At 40.4% G+C, this 23,632-nt stretch overlaps 3 protein-coding genes across 3 annotated transcripts; 1 reads left to right on the top strand and 2 right to left on the bottom strand.

Annotated features, from left to right (window-relative positions):
* Window positions 1-192: 192 nt before the first annotated feature.
* On the bottom strand, window positions 193-7,093 carry LOC107280428 (3-oxoacyl-[acyl-carrier-protein] synthase II, chloroplastic-like). The gene is made up of 13 exons (XM_015775144.3): window positions 6,558-7,093; window positions 5,474-5,679; window positions 5,196-5,399; window positions 4,973-5,083; window positions 4,779-4,874; window positions 4,657-4,702; window positions 4,453-4,532; window positions 4,206-4,274; window positions 4,026-4,110; window positions 3,764-3,918; window positions 3,582-3,662; window positions 1,210-1,269; window positions 193-766 (listed from the first exon to the last, which is right to left on the bottom strand). Exons 1-13 carry the CDS (start codon window positions 6,742-6,744, stop codon window positions 650-652), a joined length of 1,497 nt encoding a protein of 498 aa, XP_015630630.2. The 5' UTR covers window positions 6,745-7,093; the 3' UTR covers window positions 193-649.
* A 4,548-nt stretch (window positions 7,094-11,641) lies between these two features.
* On the bottom strand, window positions 11,642-14,945 carry LOC107276998 (small ribosomal subunit protein uS2-like). The gene is made up of 5 exons (XM_066308572.1): window positions 14,665-14,945; window positions 13,711-13,973; window positions 13,429-13,626; window positions 12,722-12,920; window positions 11,642-12,020 (listed from the first exon to the last, which is right to left on the bottom strand). Exons 1-5 carry the CDS (start codon window positions 14,822-14,824, stop codon window positions 11,899-11,901), a joined length of 942 nt encoding a protein of 313 aa, XP_066164669.1. The 5' UTR covers window positions 14,825-14,945; the 3' UTR covers window positions 11,642-11,898.
* A 5,598-nt stretch (window positions 14,946-20,543) lies between these two features.
* On the top strand, window positions 20,544-23,216 carry LOC4333064 (uncharacterized). Its single transcript, XM_015772327.3, has 5 exons — window positions 20,544-20,718; window positions 20,835-20,932; window positions 22,124-22,223; window positions 22,398-22,580; window positions 22,903-23,216. The coding sequence occupies exons 1-5, from the start codon at window positions 20,659-20,661 to the stop codon at window positions 23,023-23,025; spliced, it is 564 nt and encodes a 187-aa protein (XP_015627813.1). The 5' UTR covers window positions 20,544-20,658; the 3' UTR covers window positions 23,026-23,216.
* Window positions 23,217-23,632: the final 416 nt, after the last annotated feature.

The raw sequence follows: 23,632 nt of genomic DNA, 5'->3' as shown, positions 1-23,632 counted from the left end.
ACACTCTCCTATTCAAATCATTCTCTCTACTAATTTGTCACTAACTCTCTTTTGAGACCGAGAGTAAATTTTCTTTGGGGGTTGAACTTCTCTGGCGCGATTTAACCACTCTTTGTGCATGCTTGTAGTTCTATATCAGATCAAATGATAGATGCTTGAATCTTTTTCAAGGAGATTACAAGGGCCAGGATATAAGAGTTAACCGAATGCCATGACTTATTAATATTCAAAACAACGTCAAATCGCTGTACCTAGGCAGTTTTGTGCTATATCTGCAAGAAAACCCACTGTATCTGTCGGGCAAACGGTGAGACCAAAAATACCGGCCCCAGTAAAGTTTCTATAGAAGAGAAATTCAATTACACATCTGAAACAAATTGAGATTAACAACACGGCACATTCAACACATATGAAGTGAAATAACGTTTGCACGGACACCCTTTCTTGGGATTCTTGCAAGCTTTTCCGATACAAAATAACCCAAATGCTTTCTTTGTTGTTCTTGCTCCGTTGTATGGCGAAGTAACTCTACTAAGCTTGGATTTCTTTGTAGTTTGCAACTCAGGAATGTTATTCAGCCTGGTAAATCCTCTTATACAAAGTCCCCATGATGCAATCGGACCATAGCCTACCAAATCATCAGCTGAGGTCACTTGAAGGGTGCAAACAAAACCGATGAGTTATGCCCACCGAATCCGAACGAGTTCGACAACGCCACCTTTACATCACATCTCTCTTTTTGTGATCCCACTAGAATGCTGACATCCTACATCAATATTGAAACCACAAGCATTTTGGATGGATTAAAACATGGTGGAAAGGATTGCTGAAAATAAAGAACAAGATGGAAGTTGCTGTTCCAAATAACTGATTCAAGCTATTATTTAATGCAACAGGTTGATCTAAACGAAGTTAAACCAGGATTTCTGTTATATGCCTGGCATTTTCATTTTTGGGCACAATGTCTATGAAAACAGAGTATCATTATAACTGAAGCCCTAAAATTTACCAGACATTTGTGAAGTTAAAATAAGTGTGGAGTAAATATATCTCGTTTTAGTTTTTACAAACCACGGCACAACTTCTTTCATTCAAAAAGTATAAAAAAGAGCCTTACAGAACGACAATTTGGCAAATCTTCTCTTTATACCAGCGTTAGCTTAATTTGGTAAAACAAGAGGAAATAAAAGATTGGATGAATGAAATTACCACATTTTTCTCCGGGTTGTCTAAATTGATATTTGGGTGGACCCAACCAGTCCTTATAGCCTGCACATACAAGCGCAACAGGAAAAAAAATGAGGAAGACGATCATGATGGCCCAATATCATTTGCATTGAAAAATATGAGATATATCATGAAAGACAGCTTGATCGCTGAAGTTGATAACTGGAACTCCCTCCGTTCATAAATGATGTCATTTTAGGATCGTGTGCAATAACATTAAGATCTGATATGTATACTGGACAGATGGTGCTCAACAAAAGTGCTGTTAAGGTTGACATGTAAAAGGTGGAATGATGCTTTGCAATAATCTTAAATCACTAATATATGCAACTATATTAAGATGTGACATGCTAACTGCAACAATTTCTGTCCTTAACAGATGAACTGTTAAGGTTAGTGCTAGTGCCCGTTGGCACCCATACCCAGAGGGTGTACCAAAAGTAGATTGTTATGTGGAGATGGGGTGAATTGGCACAACTATATTGAAAAAGCATTATGCAAGCAGATTGAAAACCATGCGTATTTTGATGGTGGAAACATCAGTAAAATTGGTTATATAGTAGACAGATGGATACTATTTTTTTTTAAAAAAAAAAGAACAGCGTAACTACAAACACTTCTAAGAATACAAAAGATCTTTTTCTAGCTAAACCCTTCGTAGCCAAACCAACTCTATGTGGTACTGAAAGGTCAGAAAACAAACTGCAAATTGCACAAAATCCTTTGGAAGGGAAATTTTCTTGGTTTGCCATAGGATCTGTTAGAATGTTGAATGACAATCGCAAGCACTGAAGTAAGCTAGTAATTCTTGATGGCATCTTAGTTTTCACAGGCGCTACAATAGTGAAGTATTAAAATTGAAGTGTTGCTATAGATTTTTATACAAGCCCAAATGACATGGTATGCCATATATAGTGCTTACTAAAGTGTCCTTTCAACAATGTTAGTATAAATTGAATTGAAGTTACCTTCATAACCATTCACTATTAAATATCCTACAAATATACACAATACCTGATCCTATATCCAGTAAACAAGTCTAGGTTTCATTCTGACTTATTTCAGGGTACATGTGTGCCCAAGTGCCCATATGAAAAACTCCACTTCAATAAACTTTAACAAATATGGTCACTATAAGCAGATATTCTTCCGGCATACTTGACAGCTGAATTTAGTCATCATCAAATCAATCCCTTATTCCCTTTCGAGAATTTTAGAAATCAATCCCTATAGAGAATTTTAGAAATATTATCTGATAGATAAGCAATGGCTGACATTTTATTATACTATTTTATGGGTTCTTAAATCATGACATATTTGTATTTGGGACAACTCTCCAGAACTCAACTGCGTGCTTCAACAGCACAATCTAGCAATGCCAAAATGGTCCTAATCTAGCACTATAGCTTCCTTATTGTCACATCAACTGTGTTTGCCTCGTCGTATTGCAATAATATTTGGGCAATCAAAAGTCAAAACATTAACGTAGAAAAAGTTAAAGCAAGCCCACAAAGGTACGTTCATAAACCAAAATGGCACTAAACAATATAATAAGACAAGAAAGAACCAAAAATGCAAATAGTGCAGAAAACCTATGGGGAACACTAATTAATGGTCACACATTGGATGTTACGAGTGTGCACTCCAGTTCCCATTTCATCTTTCACTTTGCACAATTTCAACTTTTGATATAGAGAAATATTACCTTTCAAATCAATCAACATCTTTCATATCAAATAAACCACAACTATCAACTTATTCAAAATTCAAAGCTTAGGTTGAAATAAATTCAACTCTCAAATGGACTGATGTTTACTTGGTAAATTGAAAAGACACATTCCATACTGGCTACCGCATAAACAAACTTTAAGTTCCAGCATGATTTCCTCAAGTTCCACTCATAAACTGGAACTTAATAGTCTATTCAACTTTTAGAATCAGATATGGGTTTTCACTTAGTCATTTCATAAACTTTCAATAGGGCAAGCAACACCAGTCAGCACCAGCAAGGTGGCACTAATACCAGTTGGGGGCTGGTGCTGTGGGATGTGAATGTGTGGGCTAATGGCTGGGGTTGATAAGATGTTGTTTCCAACCTATGGGACTCTCCACGGCAGATGCGTGTTGGGGTGCAGAAGTAGCAGTGAAAATAATGGGGGTGACGGGATGATGAAATAAAGCAGCAGATACTCCTGCCTTTGTGGGTTACTCCATTTATCTTAGTCACAAGCACCTCAGATGGGAAAAATCATGGGTGTGCTGCTTGCTGGGAGGGATCAGGGAACTCACAGGCACCCGTGGATTGGGAAATATAAAAATGTTCTTCTATGATCGGTCCAAATGTAAACACTTACTTGTATAGCAGCCACAGCTTCTATTCCACCTGCAGCTCCTAGCAGATGACCCGTCATTGACTTTGTTGAGTTTACTCTAAGCTGCATTGTAGAATGCAAGGTTTAATATATGTAACTCAAAATCAAGAGAAAAGTAGAAAGGCTTTCAAAAGAAATTTTAGATTTCTGAAAAGGAGGCATGCCTGAGGGTTCTGACCAAAACAGCGGTTGAGAGCTTCAAATTCCTTCAAATCACCCATCTGCGTCGATGTTGCATGGGCATTTACATAATTAATGTCTTCCTTTGCTACTCCTGCATCTGCTAGTGCATTTTCAATACAAAGGATAACCCCTCTACCTGATAGTATATAAGCATAATATTAGTATCTACATAGACAAGGAAATATGAGGAGAATAACAGTGAATAGGAGATCAAATGCACCACAAGGTATAACCATTCTTCACCTTCAGGATGTGGCTCTGTCATGTGGTATGCATCACATGTGAAGCTTCCTCCTAGAAACTCAGCATATATTTGTGCACCTCTTTGCTGTAAATAATGTATATCCATATTGCACGTCTTAAAATTTGAACAAAATCACTATGAATCAATCAGGAAAAAAGAAGAATTTGCACAAATGCAACCTTAGCATGCTCAAGTTCTTCCAGAAGAAGCACACCAGCCCCTTCTCCCATTACAAATCCATCACGATCCTGTGATACAAAAGACAGATAAAAGAATATTGAAACAATGAGAGTACTGCAGAATCATCACCATCAAGTAAATATGTGCACTCAGCTAGTAAGAGTATTGTCGAATGCATCATTCACACAAAAATGCAGTGTAGAAACATGAATCAAATTGATTGGTTAAAATTATTGAAGAACTAACCACATCCCACGGCCGAGAAGCTTTTGCTGGATCATTATTTCTCTGTGAAAGAGCTCTGCAAGCCACAAAACCACCCAATCCTGCATGCAATGGTTCGAAAGATCCAAACAGTAAGTTTGACTTGTACAAGAAAAGGCAAAAGATTTAAGTAAAAAAAATTGATAACAACTGGAATAATGATAACTCAAATAATTAAAACCATACCAATCGGAATAATTGGTGCATCAGAACCACCACAAAGCATCACATCCTGCATATTTAGGATAAATTACAATTAGGATGTTTTCACCTTCCAGAAGAGATCACAATAAGATGGTGTGGCTTACAGTTTCCCCTCTTCTGATATGATTAGCTGCATTTAGTATGCAGAAATTACTGGTGGCGCAAGCAGTAGAGATAGAATAGTTTGGGCCCATCCAGCCCTGCTCGGGAATACAATTTTACTTCTTGAGAATTCATTACTAATTAATGAGAAAGTTTATAAAAAAAATAGTCAAAGGCCAGATGGCATATAAGTTACCAGATCCATCGCAAGTATTGCAGAACCCATGTTTGTAGTCGCAAAAGGTACACAGAATGGGTTCATCTTCTTGTAGGATACCCTCAATGCTTCAATTGCATCACTAAAAATCTGCTTAAAATACCACCATAAGCTTGAACTAAACTGAAGAGGAAAGTGTCTAAAGAAAAAAAGGTTGCTTCTTGTAGGAAGCAAAAATAGTGCAGTGTGTGAAGATTTGAACCTTCATGCCACCCATAGCAGAACCAACAAGAACTCCACATCTCGATTTGTCCAACTCATTCATGACTTCTTCGGTGATTCCACCGTTTTCCAATGCTTTTTTCCCAGCAGTTATCAAATATAGCATGAACTTGTCCATTCTCTTAGCTAATTTTGGTGCTACCCAGCCATCAGTTGAGAAGGACTTGATTTCTCCTGCAATTCTCTGCATGAGATAAAAAATTATTTTTGAACTAAATTGTAAAAATGAACCTCCATCCAGTAGAAAAGGTAAAGTACCGTGGGGTACTTGGAGCAGTCAAATGCTTCTATCTCGCTTATTCCACTAACACCCTGTAGAAGGTTGTTATAAAACTCATCAGGATCATGGCCTAACGGTGTCACGACACCCATGCCAGTGACGACCACTCTCCGTTGTTTAATATCAGGCTTCTTGCTTTCCACAGCTCCCCTTTCAGGATGCAAAGCTATAGCCATGGGTATTCCTGCAGTTCATAAGAAATCTCATTACGATGGTGGGCAATTAACTCAACTTAGCGCATATGGCCAAACAAAAGAAAAGTAGCACCATCCAAAAAAACAAGCTTATCAATTGCATGCTTCTCCGAGCACCGGCTTAGTGGTCAGTGGTCACCTACGTACTGTAACTGTTGGGGCCCTATGTGCCATCAACAGAAAGTACAAAGTTGACAAATAGCAGTAGCAGGGCTGTTCCGTTCAGATAATTCTCCGGGCAAGCAGGTGATGAAACGTAATTACATTGTAATGGAAGTTGCAAGTTAGCAATATCACTAAATTAAACTTAAGGTTTCCCCAAGGACAAGATCTCAGTTTCCTCTAGTACCATGCCAAACATTAACATTTCGCAAGGACAAGATTTCAGGGTTTTCTTTAGTACCATGCAAAACATTAACATCTCCAACTGGTTCTTTAGTCCCCCTTCTCGCACCTCTCTCGCTATCCTTACACATTCTGACCAAACTCCCAGGTATACTAGAACAACAAAAGAATCATAGACAGCCAACCATGTTGATGCCGAAGCGGCCAATTCACTCCAATAGCGTGCAACATACATGGCATTGACGAACAAGGTGAAAAAAACAAAAGAAAAATAGGAGTACTACACCAAGATGCCCAGCACAAAGCAGCGAATTATCCTGGCCTTGTGCGCCTCAAATCCCAAACGCGCACGCGAGCGATGTGACATCTAAAAACCGCATAAAAATCGCACCACGAACGCCCTCGTCGATACTACCAATGCGGTTAAAACCACCACCACCACACCGCGATTTTTACAGTATTACACTCGAGCGAGCAAAAGACAGCACACACGAGAAAAAGATGGAAATGGAAATGGACTCACCACCAGAGCGCGCGCCCCTGCCGCCTCGGCACCGCGCGCCGGGGGGGCGGCCGCGGCGCGACGAGCCGAACATGGCGCCGCCGTGCCTGCGCAGCTGCTTCTCCTTGCCGGCGGCGTCGCCGCAGGCCGCCGAGAGGCAGGCGGCGACGAGCCAGGTGCAGAGCGGCGGCGCCACCACCCCGGCCATTGCTTTGCTGCGGATGGAGATCCCCGGCGGCGATGCGACCCCTGCTTCGTGTCACGCGGAAGGGGGGATCGGGCCGGGCGCATCCACGGGCGGGGGGGCAGCAAAGCAAGAACGTCGGCGGCGCCAAGAACCCCGGGGGCCGCGCCGAGATGCGCGCGGCGGCGGCGGCGGCGGCGGCGGCGCCCGGGCGAGGTGCGGGGCAGGCAGGCGGAGGGGGGGAGGAGCGGTGGAGGAGCGAGGCGGCGAGCGGGGGGTGGTTTATATGGAGAGGAGGCGCATCTGGGATGAGGTGGCGGCAGCCGCCATTAGCAGGTGGAGGTGGAGGTCGCGGTGGGTTGGAGAAAACATTGGAAAGAAGAAGTGGAGGAGGAGGAGGAGAAGTTTTTAATACACCACAAATTTTATTTTATTTTGTTTTGATTATATTTTAATAAAAAAATATAAACCCGACGCAATTTTTAATACCTTTGTTTTTATCTTTTTCTGTGTTTGTATGTTATTTTGTAAATTAAATAATAAATGGAGAACTGGAGAAACAGAGAAAAAAATGATGAATATGATTTTTTTGGGTTTTCTTTTCGTGTTTGCGTTTTTCTTTTATTAATTAAAAGAGAAACGGAGAAGAAAAAAATGAATTGATATGATTTTTGTTCTCTTTTTGTGTTTGTATATTAATTAAATAAGGAAGTGGAGAAAAAGAGAAGAAAACAAATAAATGAATGTGATTTTTGGTTTTTGGTTGGTGTGTTTGTGTGTGTGTGATGGGATTTTGATGAGGGCATGAGGAGGCCAGGTAGGGCTCTGGATGCTCCAATAGAGTTTGGTTGCAGATATATGGATTTGGATTTTGAGATCACGAGATCACAACGTGGGAGAGTCGACAGTGAGAGGTCTCTGTGTTGCGGGATTACATAGAGAGAGAGTATGTGTGTGTGACTGAGATTTTTGTGTTTTTAATAAAGGATATTTGTTTGTTTTCTAACAACAGTTTGAACTGGTGCTAGCATAGTAGTACCATCTGGCACTTTGAGTTATTGCCATACAGGACTCACTGTATTATAATTATGGGCTTTATTTTTATAGTGGATTCACGATGTTGGCTGTTTAACACAGTTGACCACAAAATAATTCTCTATCCAGATCTCAAATACTTAAACTTTCAATAACCCTTTGAATATTTTTATCACAAATAAGTGGAATTTTATAATGTGTGCATGTGACACATTTAAACTTTCAATAACCCTTTGAATATTTTTATCACAAATAAGTGGCATTTTACAATGTTTGCATGTAACACATTTAAACTTTGAATAACCTTTTGAATATTCAACTTCTTATAAAAAAAATGGATATGTAAGATTGTCTTCAACAAATAGTTCCGAAATATAATAGTTGTTCTACATTCTTCAATCTTCATAGTTTTTAGGCCATCCCCAACCCAAAATCATAATGTAGTTTACATACTTGCCATGTCATATAAACATTATGTGAAGAAACTATGTGTTCCATGGATGGTGTCTTCAAATTAAATTCTCATCCAATCACCTCTCTTATCTCTCCTTTTATCCACCTATCTCCTTGTTTTCATTCTTGGTTCTTGTGTAGAGATGGTTTCTTCATCTTTTTACCTCTCTCCTCATTAACTCTCTTGTCACATATCATTTTTGCTTATGTGACAATGTATTTAATGTTATGGACACTAGATGACATGGAGGGTTGGGGATGGCCTTATTATACTACAGTACAAGTAACTAGTAAGCAAAGTAATATCTTGGTGACCGTGTCGATGCCTAAAAATTAACTTATATGTGACCGCAATGAGTAATTTCCTAGGCAAAAGATTTTTAGCATGAAGGATGAAAGAATAGACATCAGAATATGACCCAATACAAATCTGAACTCACATGACCACAAAATAAAATTGTACAATTTCTCCTAATTGACACCAAAAAATCACTTGTCCTTTAGCAAATAAGGACATATGTATAATTTCAATGGCATATGAAATATTAACCTTTTCTTCATAAGGATGGAGTTAGCTTTTACATAATTTTGGGGAACTACATAGAGTTCAAATTAGTGTTTATTTTCTCCTAAATTTATTTTAATCATCTAGAAGGAACATATATAAATCCATTTAAGGACCTTAATCCATTTTCTCCCAATTTGTCACCCTCCATAAACTATTAGTTAGATCTAGAATCATTCTAAATTGTATTTCTTAGTGGCTAGTTAACTCTAGAGCTAATTTGGAAAGACTTCAGAACAATTACTTTTGTTCTAGATACATTTAATGTTTTCAAATGTACTAGTATTGTCGAAGGACCTAGTAATAAAATGTATTGCTGACGGAATTAGACCAAACAAATTTTAAAACACTACTTGCTTTCTAGGGTCTTTTTCAATTGCTTATTGGGCTATCTGGGACAGGTACTCATAATCAAAGTGATATGTACAAGTTACAGTGCTACAAAGAAGAAAAATACCAAGGGCAATTACTAGAAAATTAAGTGACCAAAGAAAATGACAGCAGCAAAATGAAGCCAATAAAGCGCACACAAAAAAAATCCGTTTATTTACTCCTGTGACATTCTAGTCGCTCACTGTACAATGAGTTTGTCATCCTTTTATGACATAAAGATGAGTAGAATGCCGACAATAATGTCCTAGGCCATCATGACAGCAACACCATTTGAAAAAAAAGCATGGCTACATGGTCAGTCCTTGGTCTAATTTCTTTTTTTTTTAGTTTTTGTTCTTTTGTGCACAGTCACAATTTTTGTCTGTTCGAGTCAATGACATAGTTTTATTTCGTTGTTATTTATTTTGGCTGCTTGCATCATGTCTTGCTTCCATCATGCATGTACATTCAGCTTAATTAGAAAAACTGGCATATGCTGTTGGTTTTGATGTTACAAGTGTAGTTACCATTAAGCCCAACCTTTTTTCTGACGATCAATGCACTTTCAGTATCATTTTTTTATCCTTATTGCAAAATTTGCTTTATATAACATCCAGGTTTTTTTAGAGGGAAAAGAATGCAGCTAGCAGAAAACCAAAAGCAGTTTTATAATCTTCCCTTGTGACGAGTGACGACCAATGATGAGCCGTGTAAAATTTCTCTACAAATGTTGTTCTGTCATGCATGTACATTCAGCATAGAAAGTTGGTGTTACTAGAAGAACAGACGGTAAACATCCAGTCATCCATTTTACTGAAGATATATGCACATTCAGTATTTATTACAATTTACAACCGTTTTAAAATACAAACATTTCTAGTATTCAAATAATATTCCACGATATAAGCATTTCTACCATCATTCATAGTAGTGCTAATACATGTCTCATCAATCACTTTACATTTAAATTTCTTTCTATTCTATTTCTAACCACCGTCCTACTCTTTACCCTTCTTATTTATTGAAGGGCACCAAAGTTTTTTAAGTGTTTATATTTTGAGATTGACGAAGTAATTTCTTCAGCGTGGCAGCAGCTTTGTAAACTGAGAAAAAATAGAGAGAGAAGTAACGCACCCAGCAGAAAGCAAAAGCTTAGCTCACGCAGTTTTCATATCTTCAATGGTGATGACAAATCGCAAGTGAGTCGTGTAAAAATTCTCTACAATTACCGGGTGTTGCTGCCTTCAGAATCTGAAGTTCATAGAGCAGTTCAAGTTGTACGCTATTGTGCTATTGTACTGTGGCAGCACGGCCGTTTCTCTGACCGATTTGGACATTCTTTGCCTTCTTCATGACTGATCATCATAAACCTCGAGCTGTTAGAGGAAACTGGCCATTGAAAACCCACGTACTTAAACACCAAATTGGCAATTAGTCACCACCGGAATGAAATTCAAGGAAGAATGTTGAGATAGGTACCAGGCAAAATTTGACCCGGTGTCTCGTATTTTGTCACACTTTGACACAGAAAGAACACGGAAGCAAAAAAACGCCAAATGCGTGCTTAGCAGAGCGTGCGATGCGTGCCAAAATCTGGTCGTCCAAGCAATTTGAAATGCACACGTCGGGAATTTCTAGATATCCAAGAGCTCGTCAAAAACCCGGCATGTGTGTGGTGAGAAATCGAAATCTAACGGCAAATCATGCAAGTTTGTAGCCGAAACTTGCCGGGATTTCCTTGTCTTTCTCCTTAATTTAGCCAAAGTGCTGTGCCGCCGGCATTGCTCGGCTCACGCGTGTTTGATGAGGCGCTAGATAAGGTAGCTAAAATGCGAAGCTAAGCTTGTTTGGCTGTGTTGCAGCTGGCACGCCAAGGCTGGCATTTAGTTGCTAACCCAACAGAAATATTGATCCTACCAGCTTAATTAGACGAGGATGTCTGAACCTTAATTTGGGCCCAATCTGATTTGATACCTCTGCAGCTGCCAAAGCATGTGCAAACGGAAGAGTTCAGGAGGCTGAAGATATATGCTTCAGTTCTTGTCGAGAAACAGTGCAGATTTGTTCTTACATCCGACCCGGAACTCTAGCAAGAGTCTGTTTAATAAGAATGTCAGAAATGGAAACATCATAAGTTGATTCTGATTTAGATCAAACCACAGGCAGACAGGCGAATGAATACTCCCACCAAACGTAGGGCAAATGGGGCGCTTAATCGTCAGTGCAACTTGGGAGCATTCGGCAAATGAAGGGATTAAAGCTGCCTTCACTCGTATTAATGAGCTTGCAAAATCAGCTCAGCTATTGCACCATGCTCAGTTGTCGAGATAGCGAGATAATTGCCATAATGTCCAGAAACTATTAGATACTTTATCAAACGTTTGAGCAAATCCATAATGTCAGGCAGCAACGTTATGCAGTTATACCACAGATGCATGCCATAAATATCAAGCATAAGGCACAGGAATGCTCACCGACAAATGACATCAGAAGATATACAAGAAAAATTACCAGAGTTGCAAGTCATAGCATTTGCTCACAAAATGCACTTGAAGCAATGTAATCCATGAACGTTGACAGGAAGGAAGCTAACACGCAGTAACCAGATGCATCGGCATTCAAAATTGATTCTCACTTAACATTATGCAATACTTTAACATGGAGCTACTTAAACAGATCTACCAAATACATTACATAATGTTAAGTAACTCAGTTTTCCTCCAGTAGCTGACGAATGATGATCCGCACATTTCCTACCAGCCAGTAGGTGCCGGAGCACTGCCTTCCTCCCATCCAGGGGCGGCAGGAGGTGCAACAGCAGCAGCGGCGGCAGGAGGAACAGCAACTGCATCCCACCCTTCTGCAGCCACAGGAGCTGCCGTTTGAATGCACAACAAACATTAGACCATGTTACAGGTTTTAGAGAGTTTTTAGACAGTTTAGTCTCATCATAGAACCAAAAAAAAAGAAGCACTTTTGATAGAAGCGTTAGTATTGTTCTATTTATTCAACATTAGTCTAATCCCATTGTTCAAGACATTATAACAATTAATCTTGTTTATGCAATCAAACATATCATCAGACAAAAGACAACCAAGAAACCAATCACACAATTGAAGTCCAATTAGACAGGCTAAGACACTTGTAAACTCTTCAGCTTAACACACTGCAATTAAAGTTCTACTCACTCCAGATGAGAATCTAATCCAACTGTTCGAAAAATACTTGTCCCCATAGACTTTTCTATTCTCTTTATTCACATGTAAATCTCACCTGGTGATCACCATAAAAAACTTATACCATTTTACCCTCATAATATCCCGTTTCCCCTCTACACACAAAACTTATCCCATTTTGCCCTCATAATATCCCGTTTCCCCTCAACACATGAAGCATTTTTTGGTTGGATAAGAACTAAAAATTACCTAGGTACAAATGACCTCGTAGAGCTTCAAATGTGTACCATATAATCTCATATAAGCTCATAATTTACTAAACATCATATTAAGGGAAACAGGAGAAATAATTAAGTAGGAATGAAATTAAGATTGTTGAAAATCAGGGCGGCAAGCCAACCTGGAGCAGCACCCCATTCCCCAGTCGGTGCAGCAGGGAGGGCAGGAGGCTGGACCTCTCCACCCCATTGCTGGTCACCCCAATTGTCAGTTGGAGCAGCACCATACTCAGCAACTGCAGCATATTCAGGACCTACTGCAGCCTCCTCTTCCTCCTGCTCCTTAGCTTCCTCTGGATCTCTATAAAAGAAAAGATCAACCTACAAAAGAGAAACAGAATCAAGGAGAAATTAGAAGACTTACGGCTTGTTTGGTAACTCGATGGAAGGGGATTGGGAATTTACACAAGGGAATTGATGATGGGATTAAGATGGGAATTTGATTTTTAATCCCAATATCTTGTTTGGTAGAGGTGATGGAAATTGATAGGGAGTTTAGTTGGAGATTAGGTCATTAATAAAAACGGATGGCTGAGATTTGCTTAGACAAAGTAAAGGAGGAATTCCCTCCCAATTACCTGCCCCTACCCAGGTATTGAAAAGGAGGAAGTTCCTTCCTCAATTCCCCATCCCCATCCCACCAAAATTCCCATGTCTCCCAACCAAGCAAAACACTTAATAGCCTCATCCCTCTAAACTCCCAATCCCTCCTAAAAACTCCCTCCAACCAAATGGGCCGTTAAAGGTAGCATGTTATACACAAAAGGCAATTCAGGTACAGATCCAAAAATGATGAATTGAAATGTGTTCAATCATTGTCAAAGTTTACCATGACATCCCACTTGTGCCCAGGGAGAATTGTGCCACGCATCTGAAGAACCATCCTAGCAAGCAGCCAGAAGAGGCAACCAATGCTCTGCTTCCCCTTGTTGTTGGCAGGAATACCAATGTCGACATAGCGCATGGGAGAATCAGTGTCACAGAAAGCAATAGTGGGGATGTTTCCAAGAGCAGACTCCTTGATTGGCTGCACAAAACATCAAAACAATTGACAGCTATAAACACATATGCAAACTCCATTGCAAAAGAGTGCTCATGGAACAAATATAACCTGATGATCTGTCCTGGGGTCAGTAAGGATGAGAAGACGTGGCTCACTGAATGAGGTTTGCAGTTGGTTGGTAAATGTACCAGGAGTGTGCCTGCCAGCAATGGCATGAGCTCCGGTGTACTGTGCAAACTTGAGGACAGCCCTCTGACCATAAGGCCTAGCAGACTGCACGATGATGTCCTGTGGGTTCTCAATGGCAACAATCACTCTGGCAGCCAGCTGAAGCTTCTCCCAGGTTTTGCCAAGGTTAATGATGAAAATGCCTGAAGGAAAATATGCAAGGATAGCCTCTTGTCATCACCATTGTTACATAATCAAGAATCTATCGCTTATGAGAATGCAGATGAAGGAGGCCTTTCACATTCACGTTTTCTTCAACAACAAAAGAAATCATTACAAGAAGCATACTTTACCTCGTCAGGTTGCTGCATTAAACAATAAATTATAAAGGGAAAAAAACCATGATCCAGGGCACAAGTTTCAAAAATAGGAGAAGTTGCCGCATGTAACATTTGTGAGAAATTGGAATTGAACAACAATCCCACTACCCCAGCACAAGACAAGACTAGGTTGCTTCGGCTAAATAGATAGATTAAACTATTAGGCCCTTGGTGCATGGTAACTACTAATAACTATGAAAAAAACCTAGCAACCGTACTGCATTACCTCCATATGCTGAAACATTAATCCCATCACAAACAGAAAAAAAAAAAAAGAACAGCGGCATGGTCTCCTGCCAGTCTACAATTAGCAAAAACACACCAAAGCCCGCATCCTAACACAACGGATTTCGGCTTATCACAGGGAAGAAACCTACTCACTCGCACCAACTTAGACAGATCTAGCTACGCCTACGCCTGCGAGATCGCGACGGACCACAAATCTAGAAGAGGTATGATCTATACGCGAGCGGGTGGGGTTTCGAGGGGAGGGAGGGGGAGGCGCGGATCGTACCGTCGGATCGGCGCTTGTAGACGTAGCGCTCCATCTGGAAGTCGCAGTTCTTGGTGCCGAGGTGGACGTCCGCCGCGAGCATCATCTGGATGTCCTGCTCCCGCTGGGAGAGCGCCCGCGGGGCGCCGCCGCCGCCGCCGCCTGCCGCAGCCGCCGCCATCGTCGATGTCGCCGCCGGGGAAGGAGGGGGAGCTAGCTAGGGTTGGGGAGAGGTGGCGGCGCGATGGGAGGATGTGAGAGAGAGAGAGGAGGGTTTGGAGATGGGAGGTTTATAAGTATATGGGCCTTTTGGGCTAAAACCCTAGACCTCTCATTCAAGTTTCTTTTTCAGATTTATGATTTTTTTTATCAAGAGAAACTATATCTATTTATTTTTTTAAGGCAGAATGATTTTTTTTTATTTTCTGAGTTTCACCTTGGATCAAGTCTTTACACTTTGGACCCAGTAACTTTGCTATTTTTTTTTGTTTGGACCACGGCAAAAAAAACTTCCATCTACAAGTTCAATCAAATCAGTTATGATAGATCAATGAACATTCCCTTATATGCAACACATATCTTTACCAGATTAGAGGGTTGACATGAATAGTTAAAAGAGTTGGGTGATCCAAACCGAAAAATGACAAAGTTACTGTCAAGGTTATGGATACCACATACCTAATAGTAGTTAACTAAATCTCGGTAGGACCCACCACATACCATGTCTTATACGGACACTGACCTCGGATATGGATAAAGTTCCGGATAAGAAAAGACAACCAGAGTTCTACATGAAAACGACAAGGACTACTCGGATTGTATCCATATTGGTTTCCCTAGTTCTACTTGGACAAGGGAACACCTATGGGTATAAATACAAGACCCCCGGGAGGAGAGGGGACGCGGAACAATAGATCAAGATACAAGATCAACATACAGACCAACATACGCCAAGACAAGACGCTGGATATCGACTTCAGAGATAGGCATGGCTAGTCCCCTACGGTGCCTATGGCTACCGTCAGGAGAGATATAGCGCTGTCTCTGATCTCGCCGGATGCGGATTCGAGGAGGAAGGCTACCCTATTGTCGACTACGAGTCAGACCTTCAGACTGCCATGTCAACAATAGTTAGATAGGCTACCCCAAATATTGTACTGGTGTGATTATGATGAATAAGAGCAACGATCGGCTTCGGCCAACAGGATGTAGGGTTATTACCTGACAATTCAGGGGCCCGAACCTGTATAAAAATCCTCGTCTCTGTCTCTTTTACCTAAGTCTCGCATATATCCTAGTACTAACGATCCCCATACTATGCAAATACCGGAATCGCGACATCAAACGTCGATAGTTACCGGTTCTAAAATAAAAATATTGGATAAGGCATAGTCTAAAGTAAAACTTTGACCGTAAAAGATGACCAAAACTTTAATTTACTCTTTTTATTTATATAGGAACTTATAAAACATGAACAAAATTACTCTACATCATATTCTAAAATCTAAACAAACAATCAGCATGCATTAAGATACAGTGTGTAACACAAAAAACATATTATAGTATTATTATACCGATGCTTATTAACCATGTTGTCGTGCTCTCACATATCATGCTTGTTAGCTTTAACATTAACAATATACGAGACAAAAAAACAATATGCTACTCTTACGGTCTTACCGTGTGGTTTCAACAAAATGACATTTAATATGATGCACAGGATAAAAAGCCATTTAATACGTTGCCTTCAGTATATTTTGTCACTTTGCAGATTTTTAGCTATTTTCTTTTCTTTTCTCCCTTGCACATGAAATGAGTGAAACGTCCTTGGCTCCTTAACAGATCAGATCAACCCCTTCTCAATCCAAATCAAGCGTTGCATTGCCGCTCGACCGCTGCCTCCGCAGCATTGCCCGCCCATCGTGCGGTTCCTCCAGCACCGCTCTGTCGCTGCTTGCCGCCTCCGCCATGCCACGCGACTCCTCCAGCGCCGCCGACCGCTTTCTCTCTCTCTCTCTCTCTCTCTCTCCGTCTCCGTCTCCGTTTCTACCGTTGGATGGCATCAGGGAAGCAGGACCAGGAGTGCCGTCGCCCGTCCGGCTTGGCCCTTCCCCGCGCTCATGTCTCTACTGGCCAGACAGGAAGACAAGAATACCTAGTTTGCCAATTTATCCTTAAAATTATGTTGCTCAGTTGAACAATTTGTATATGCACTGAATTACGTGTTAAATGGTTTGTGTATGAACTCGATTGAACAATCTGGAACTCTGGTTTGGCTGCTGTCAATCTGAAAATTTGAGTTTGGTGCTCATTTGTCTGCCTGCTATTTTGATGCCTGAGTTGGTACAGAGATAGACTACATGTCAATATGAACTATTTAGGAGCAGCCAAGGGTGTTTTTGCGTGAAGGGGGAGAAAAGGAAATCAAATAGCTAAAACTTTTCAAAGTAGCAAAATATCCTGAAGACAATGTATTGAATGATATTTTATCCGGTATATTTTATCAAGTGACATTTTGTTGAGACCACCTAATAAGTGTGGCATATTGTCCTATTTCTCGACATATACTCCCTCCGTCAAAAAAAGACAAACCCTGGGTTTCCGTGTCAACGTTTGACCGTCTGTCTTCTATGAATTTTTTTATAATTAGTATTTTCATTGTTGTTAGATGATAAAATATGATTAATACTTTATGCGTGACTTATCTTTTTATTTTTTTCATAATTTTTTCAAATAAGATGGACGGTCAAACGTTGGACACGAAAACCAGGGTTTGTCTTTTTTTGGGACGGAGGGAGTAAGCTTTAAAAATTCAGTACTAATAAATATTAGTGGCGTTTATTTGGCTCTTGCGTACTGTGTTCGAGAAAAAAAAAGGTATTAATGACGAACCAAAACTAAATCGAACATATACTAATCAACGAAGTTATATCGCATAAGCATTTGTGAGTATATTTTACTGCTATTTTCTCATGGGAATAAGTCTGTTTGACCTCTTTCAATTCTTGCCCTTGGTTGAATCGCCTCTCTCAACCTAAATATCGGGTATAACTCATCTCCCATCTTCGAAAACTGGTGCAAATCGAGTCCCTCGGCAGTTTGGCTGGTGGTTTTGTCCTACGTGGCATCCCTCAATTCTTGCCCTTGGTTGAATTGCCTCTATCAACCGTAATACAAGGTATAACTCCTCTCCCATCTTCGAAAACTTGTGCAAATCGAGTCCCTTGACGATTTGGCTGGTGGTTTTGTCCTACGTAGCATCCATGTGGCTTGTTGACTTAGTCTTCGTGCCATTAGTCATCTACATGGTACTTATGTGTCAACTAAAAAATAAAAACTTAATGGGACCCACATGTCAAACCGACAAAAAAAAGAGTAAAATATAGTGGCCCTACATGTTAATCTTCTATCCCTTCACCCATATCTCTCATTCACTTTCCCACTAGGACGTCCCGACGAGCTCGGGGCTATTGGCGCCGGCGCAGGCTACCCCAGTGGCGTCCACTAAAGATCCCACGCCAAACTCCGCCCCGCGCTCCCTTGTTGTCCCCCATGAAGAAAAAAAGGAGACAGGGGAGAAGGGGGGAGAGAGAGCCATCTCCGTCATGGCCGGCGCCGCTGCCCTAGAGCTTCCTCACCGAGGTCCGTCCTGCAACTGCCACCGTCCACCGCTAGTTGCAGCCCTGTGCTCCTTCACTATAGTCATGCCCCAATTTTTGTTTGGAATTAAAAATCATTCAATAATCCATTTCTAGAAATTAACTTAAAGTTTTAAACAATTTATCAAGAAAAATTATTGAGCGAAATTACAACTTCCTTTAAAAATCATGGCTAGAAATATTTTTTAATATTCTCCATGCCTTAATATACTCTCTGAAATTTCCCGTAAATTTTTTAAGCTCAAGAAATAATTGTATTAATACAAACATCATTTCAGCCATTAATTAAATAAATGAAAAACAAAGTACAATCATTTTTCCCCTTGGGCCGTCCCAAGTCCTTTCCCTCTCCCGCGCGGCCCACTTCCCTCTCTCAGGCCGGCCTTTCCCCTTCCTTCTCCCGGCCCATTCTCCCTTTATCTCTCTCTCTTGGGCCGACTCCCGCCCCTTCCCCGCTCGGCTCGTTTGGCCCCTCTCCCTTGAAGTCCACTTTACCTTCCCATGCTGGTCTCCTCTCCCCCTCTCCGACAGGTGGCCCACCTGTCAGCTTCTTCCCCAACAAAAGTTATTACAATATGATAATGTAGCTTTATATATACCCTATGTTATTACAATATAATTCATGCTTTATTTTTTAAAACACCATTGTGTATTGTTATAATATATGAATATAATTTTCATGCGCAATATAGATAACGTTACAGTTAGATAGTTTATACCCCTCTACTTCACTCAAGCTTGCTCTGAAAATGGTTTCAGATAATAATACCTTATAATTATGTGATATCTAATCATGCATTATAAAACAAAAGTCACATCTTAAACAATAATTTGTGTTGTATTCAAAAAATAGCATTATTTTTAGGACTTAGAAGTGAAAAACACAGTGTTACATGCAAAATAGGTAATATGTATGACTATGAGGTGAAGCAAAGGGAGGTGAATGTACAACTAATAAATGATGAATTAGATGGACAAGCAGCTTCTCGATCTAACGATTGTTATCTTTGTACTAACTAGGTGATACCCCGCGCTTTGCTGCGGGATCCATGTATGAGTATATGTTAAATATTGTCGAAATGATGAAAGTTAAAATGTTAAGAAAATAATGTGAGAAAGATGATTTGGCACATACTTGTTAATCTCTATAATATAATATTGCAGATGATGTGTTATGCTTGCATGAGATTTTAATAGCCTAGAATAGTAATTGCTAGTGAGTGAAGATGTGGCATGCTTGCATGGGATTTTAAATGGTCTAAAATAGTAATTGCTAGTGGGTGATGATGTAGCATACTTGCAAGTTGAGCTTAGCTTCTAATAATTGTTAGTGGGTATCAACTATATAGAAAGTATATATGTGATCCGATGGCTTAAAATTATTAATGATGTGGCTTCTTGCATGTAAGTAGTTTCTTGATCCAACGGTTGTTATCTTTGTACTAATGTGATCTGAAGGCTTAAAATTATTGATGATGTGGCTTCTCACATGTCTTGTTTTATATGAATAAATGTATTTTAGTGGGTACCAACTACATAATAGGATTTTGTATAGCGTTTGTTATCTTCTTCTCCATACATTTTATATTACTATAAGTCATTTTTTTAATATTTTTAAGTTTGACAAAATTTATAAAATATATAGCAACATTTCTAATAAAAAATATATTATCAAAATTTATCCGATATTATATTTATAAAGCTAATTTAGTATTGTAGATGTTGTGAAATTTTTCTATAAGCTTATTCAAACCTAAAGAATTTTAACGTGAAAAAAAAGTCAAAGCGACTTGTAATAGGAAACGGAGGAAATAATTAAGAAATGACGTATTATCCTTACACACGTTCGTGAAAAATAATACTCCCTCCGTTTCAAAATATTTGACACCGTTAACCTTTTAGCACATGTTTGACCGTTCGTCTTATTCAAATTTTTTTTTGAAATATGTAAAACTATATGTGTACATGAAAGTATATTTAACAATGAATCAAATGATATGAAAAGAATAAATAAATAATTAAATATTTTAAATAAGACGAATGATCAAACATGTACTTAAAAAATTAACGGTGTCAAACATATTGAAACGGAGCGAGTATCTACTATTAATCACATTGAATTGAATGACTCTGGTAGTCTGGTTGAAGAGGACATCATCTGCGAAAGGAACAGTGTTGTGAGGTCGCAATCCCGTCTCGGCCCATCTAGTAAGTAGGCTACAAGGCCCATAGGCGGTTCTCGCCTCCGGCTTTACACTCCGATCTCTCTCTCTCACACACCCGCCTCACCCTCACCGCCACCGCCACCGACGAGCTCCGGTCGCCGCCGGCGAGAGGCGCCGCGCGATCCCGGGAGATGCCGCCGCTCACGGGGCCCAAGTCCGGGGACGCCCTCTTCGGCAGCGTCGAGCGCGTCGTAAGATCCCGCCCCCCCACCACGTTTGCTCCGCAGCAAGTCAGAAACCTCCCCCTGGATCTACCCGGCCGCCCGCCCTGATCTGCTTCGTTTTGGCTTTCTCCTTTTGCTCGCAGAACGCGGAGCTGTTCACGCTCACGTACGGGGCCATCGTCAGGCAGCTGCTCACGGATCTGGAGGAGGTCGAGGAGGTCAACAAGCAGCTTGATCAGATGTATGTGTGTGTGGTTCTCCTCTTCCTCGGTGTCTAATTTTCTTGTTCCATTTAGGGTAGGAATCGAGACGGCGATCGTGTTATGGGAGTAGGAATTCGGAAATATTCACTTCTTGCAACCCACAAATTACAGTGAAGCAGCTACAATGGCCTCAGTAAGGCAAAATTGGTTATATAACATCGAAGTTCACGTTTTTGGTTTTATAGCACCAAAGATGCCGGTTCACTTTAATAGCACCCAAAGTTCACCCTGTTCCCATTTTTAACACTTCCGTCAATTCTCGATCGTTTTCCGTTCGCTTTGATCGCTATTGACCCAGCCACGCACGCGATGTGAGTGACATTTCTACCCCTCACAAGTACAAGTAGAATGCATGGCAATGAGGGGTAGAAACGTCATATCACGTGCGTGGGTGGGCCAATAGCGATCAAGGCGAACGGAAAACGATCGAAAGTTGACGGAAGTGTTAAAAATGGGAACGGGTGAACTTTGGGTGCTATTAAAGTGAACCGGCATCTTTCGGTGCTATAAAACCAAAAACGTGAACTTTCGATGCTATATAACCAATTTTGCTGAGGATTCTATGTAGACTTTGCTGTGGAATTTTGAGCAAACTAACGAACGTTTAGGTAGTCTGAATGATCCAAGTATTCGTAAAGGTGACCTTTAGTAAAGTTCTTCTTGAAGGTGTATTACAACGATTAGGGATTTAGAAGCTCAACCTTATGCCTGGATTATCTGATTTTCCAATTTAGTGCAGACTTTACACCGCAACCAAATGGTGATTGATCATTTTGATATGGCATTTCACGGCGCCTTATATTCACAACACCTTCATGGTGTCATGGTCCAATGGGGGTGGGGGTGGGGGGAATAATATGTACAAACATATCCTATTATATTCCAGTTTTAGAATTTCTTTACTTCATTAAACACTAGTGGGGTTAGAGTGCCACAACAATTAGTATATGTCCATGTATAGGGATGATATTAACTGAATCTTGACTTTGAAGTAGGAAAATATATCAAGTGATTATCTGGCGAATATTGGGATTCTTATTTAGTAGAGCTAATCAGTATCTATGGCTTGCTGGCTGCATTTTTTTTTTCATAATTTACTACTACCTTCTTCCATTGTCTTTTCGCTCTTTCCTAAATAAGTCGCTGCTATATTTATTTTCACTTTGCAGGGGCTACAACATTGGAACTCGGTTGGTTGACGAGTTCTTGGCCAAATCAAATGTATCAAGGTGTGTTGACTTCAAGGAGACTGCCGATGTCATCGCAAAGGTATTTTCGTTAAACTTGTTATTATATGGTTCAGATTGAATAGGAACATTATCGCTCGAGAACATTATTACATGTTTCCAGAGCTTATTGTCCTTATTCAGATATCCCGGACTTGATGGTGCATTAAGATATAGGTATATGATCTAAAAGTTTTATTTCTCCTTTTTAAAACAGCTTGGATTCAAAATGTTCTTGGGTGTGACTGCAACTGTCACCAATTGGGATGCTGAGGGTACAAGCTGCAGCTTTGTATTGGAGGACAATCCTCTTGTAGACTTTGTTGAACTTCCTGATACTTGCCAAGGTCTTCAGTACTGCAATGTGCTAAGTGGAGTTATTAGGGGTGCACTGGAAATGGTTTGTTTTTCAGCTTCCGCTACCTTCTCCTTCCCTCTTCATGTTGAACGATCTATGGATGCATGACAGGAAGTTGTCGTTTTCATCAAAATTCTCATGGTCTTGTTGTACATATTTAAGTTAGTTCATAATGACTAGATGACTGTTAAGGTGCCATCAGCAACCAACCTGCTCTATTATGTGGGGTTATGCCCTACTATTTCTCACCATAATAGCATAACGGAATTTCCTTTATCAGCACATGATATTTTTATACTTTGTTTATCAGTCAAGAGAAATCTTTTACAAGTGCTACTCTGATTGAATTGCAATTGTCATATAGGTGTCCATGAAGACCGAGGTTACATGGGTCCGTGATATGCTTCGTGGGGATGATGCCTACGAGATGCGAGTGAAGCTTACCAAGCAAGTCCCAGAGGAATACCCCTACAAGGATGATGACTGACTTGACAATTTCGTGGATAGTTTCTCAGTTCTCACATGCTGCCTGTTTGTTCGTCTGGATTTCCCTTCTTTTCTTTCCTATGTGACTCTGGTTCTGGATCGACTTGGCTGGACGCTACATGAGATAGCTGTGCATTATATTCTACACTTGACCTTTTCACGGCAGCATCAAGTAGGTATGGAATTAATTCACTTCATTGTCCTTAAGATTTTAACATGCTGATCAAGTATGTTATCCGCACGCTACCATCAGCAACATGGATATGCCATGTGGTCATTTGTGAGGTTTGGCTCCGAGCGGGCACGGAATTAATTCACTTCAATCACCTTAGAGCGAGCTCAGTAACAGAGCCAACTATCGGCTGCAATATATTGACACACTGCAGTAACCATTATAGTCAACTGATACAATAGAGATATCATATACTTATTGGAACACAAATATTTTTTTTATTTTTATGGGCCCACCATCCCTCTATTCTCTTGCTTGCTCCCATCCATCCCTTTCAGCTTTCTTCTTGCCGGTGAGGCGGTGATAACGAGGCAGTGTCCCAGCCAAATGCACGGATGCGGCTGGGGCGAGGCCGGGGCGAGGGAGACGGCGGCAG

Source organism: Oryza sativa, chromosome 3 (genome assembly GCF_034140825.1).
Source record: "Oryza sativa Japonica Group chromosome 3, ASM3414082v1".
Classification (NCBI taxonomy): Eukaryota; Viridiplantae; Streptophyta; class Magnoliopsida; order Poales; family Poaceae; genus Oryza; species Oryza sativa.
This window is presented reverse-complemented; position numbering and strand designations above follow the sequence as displayed.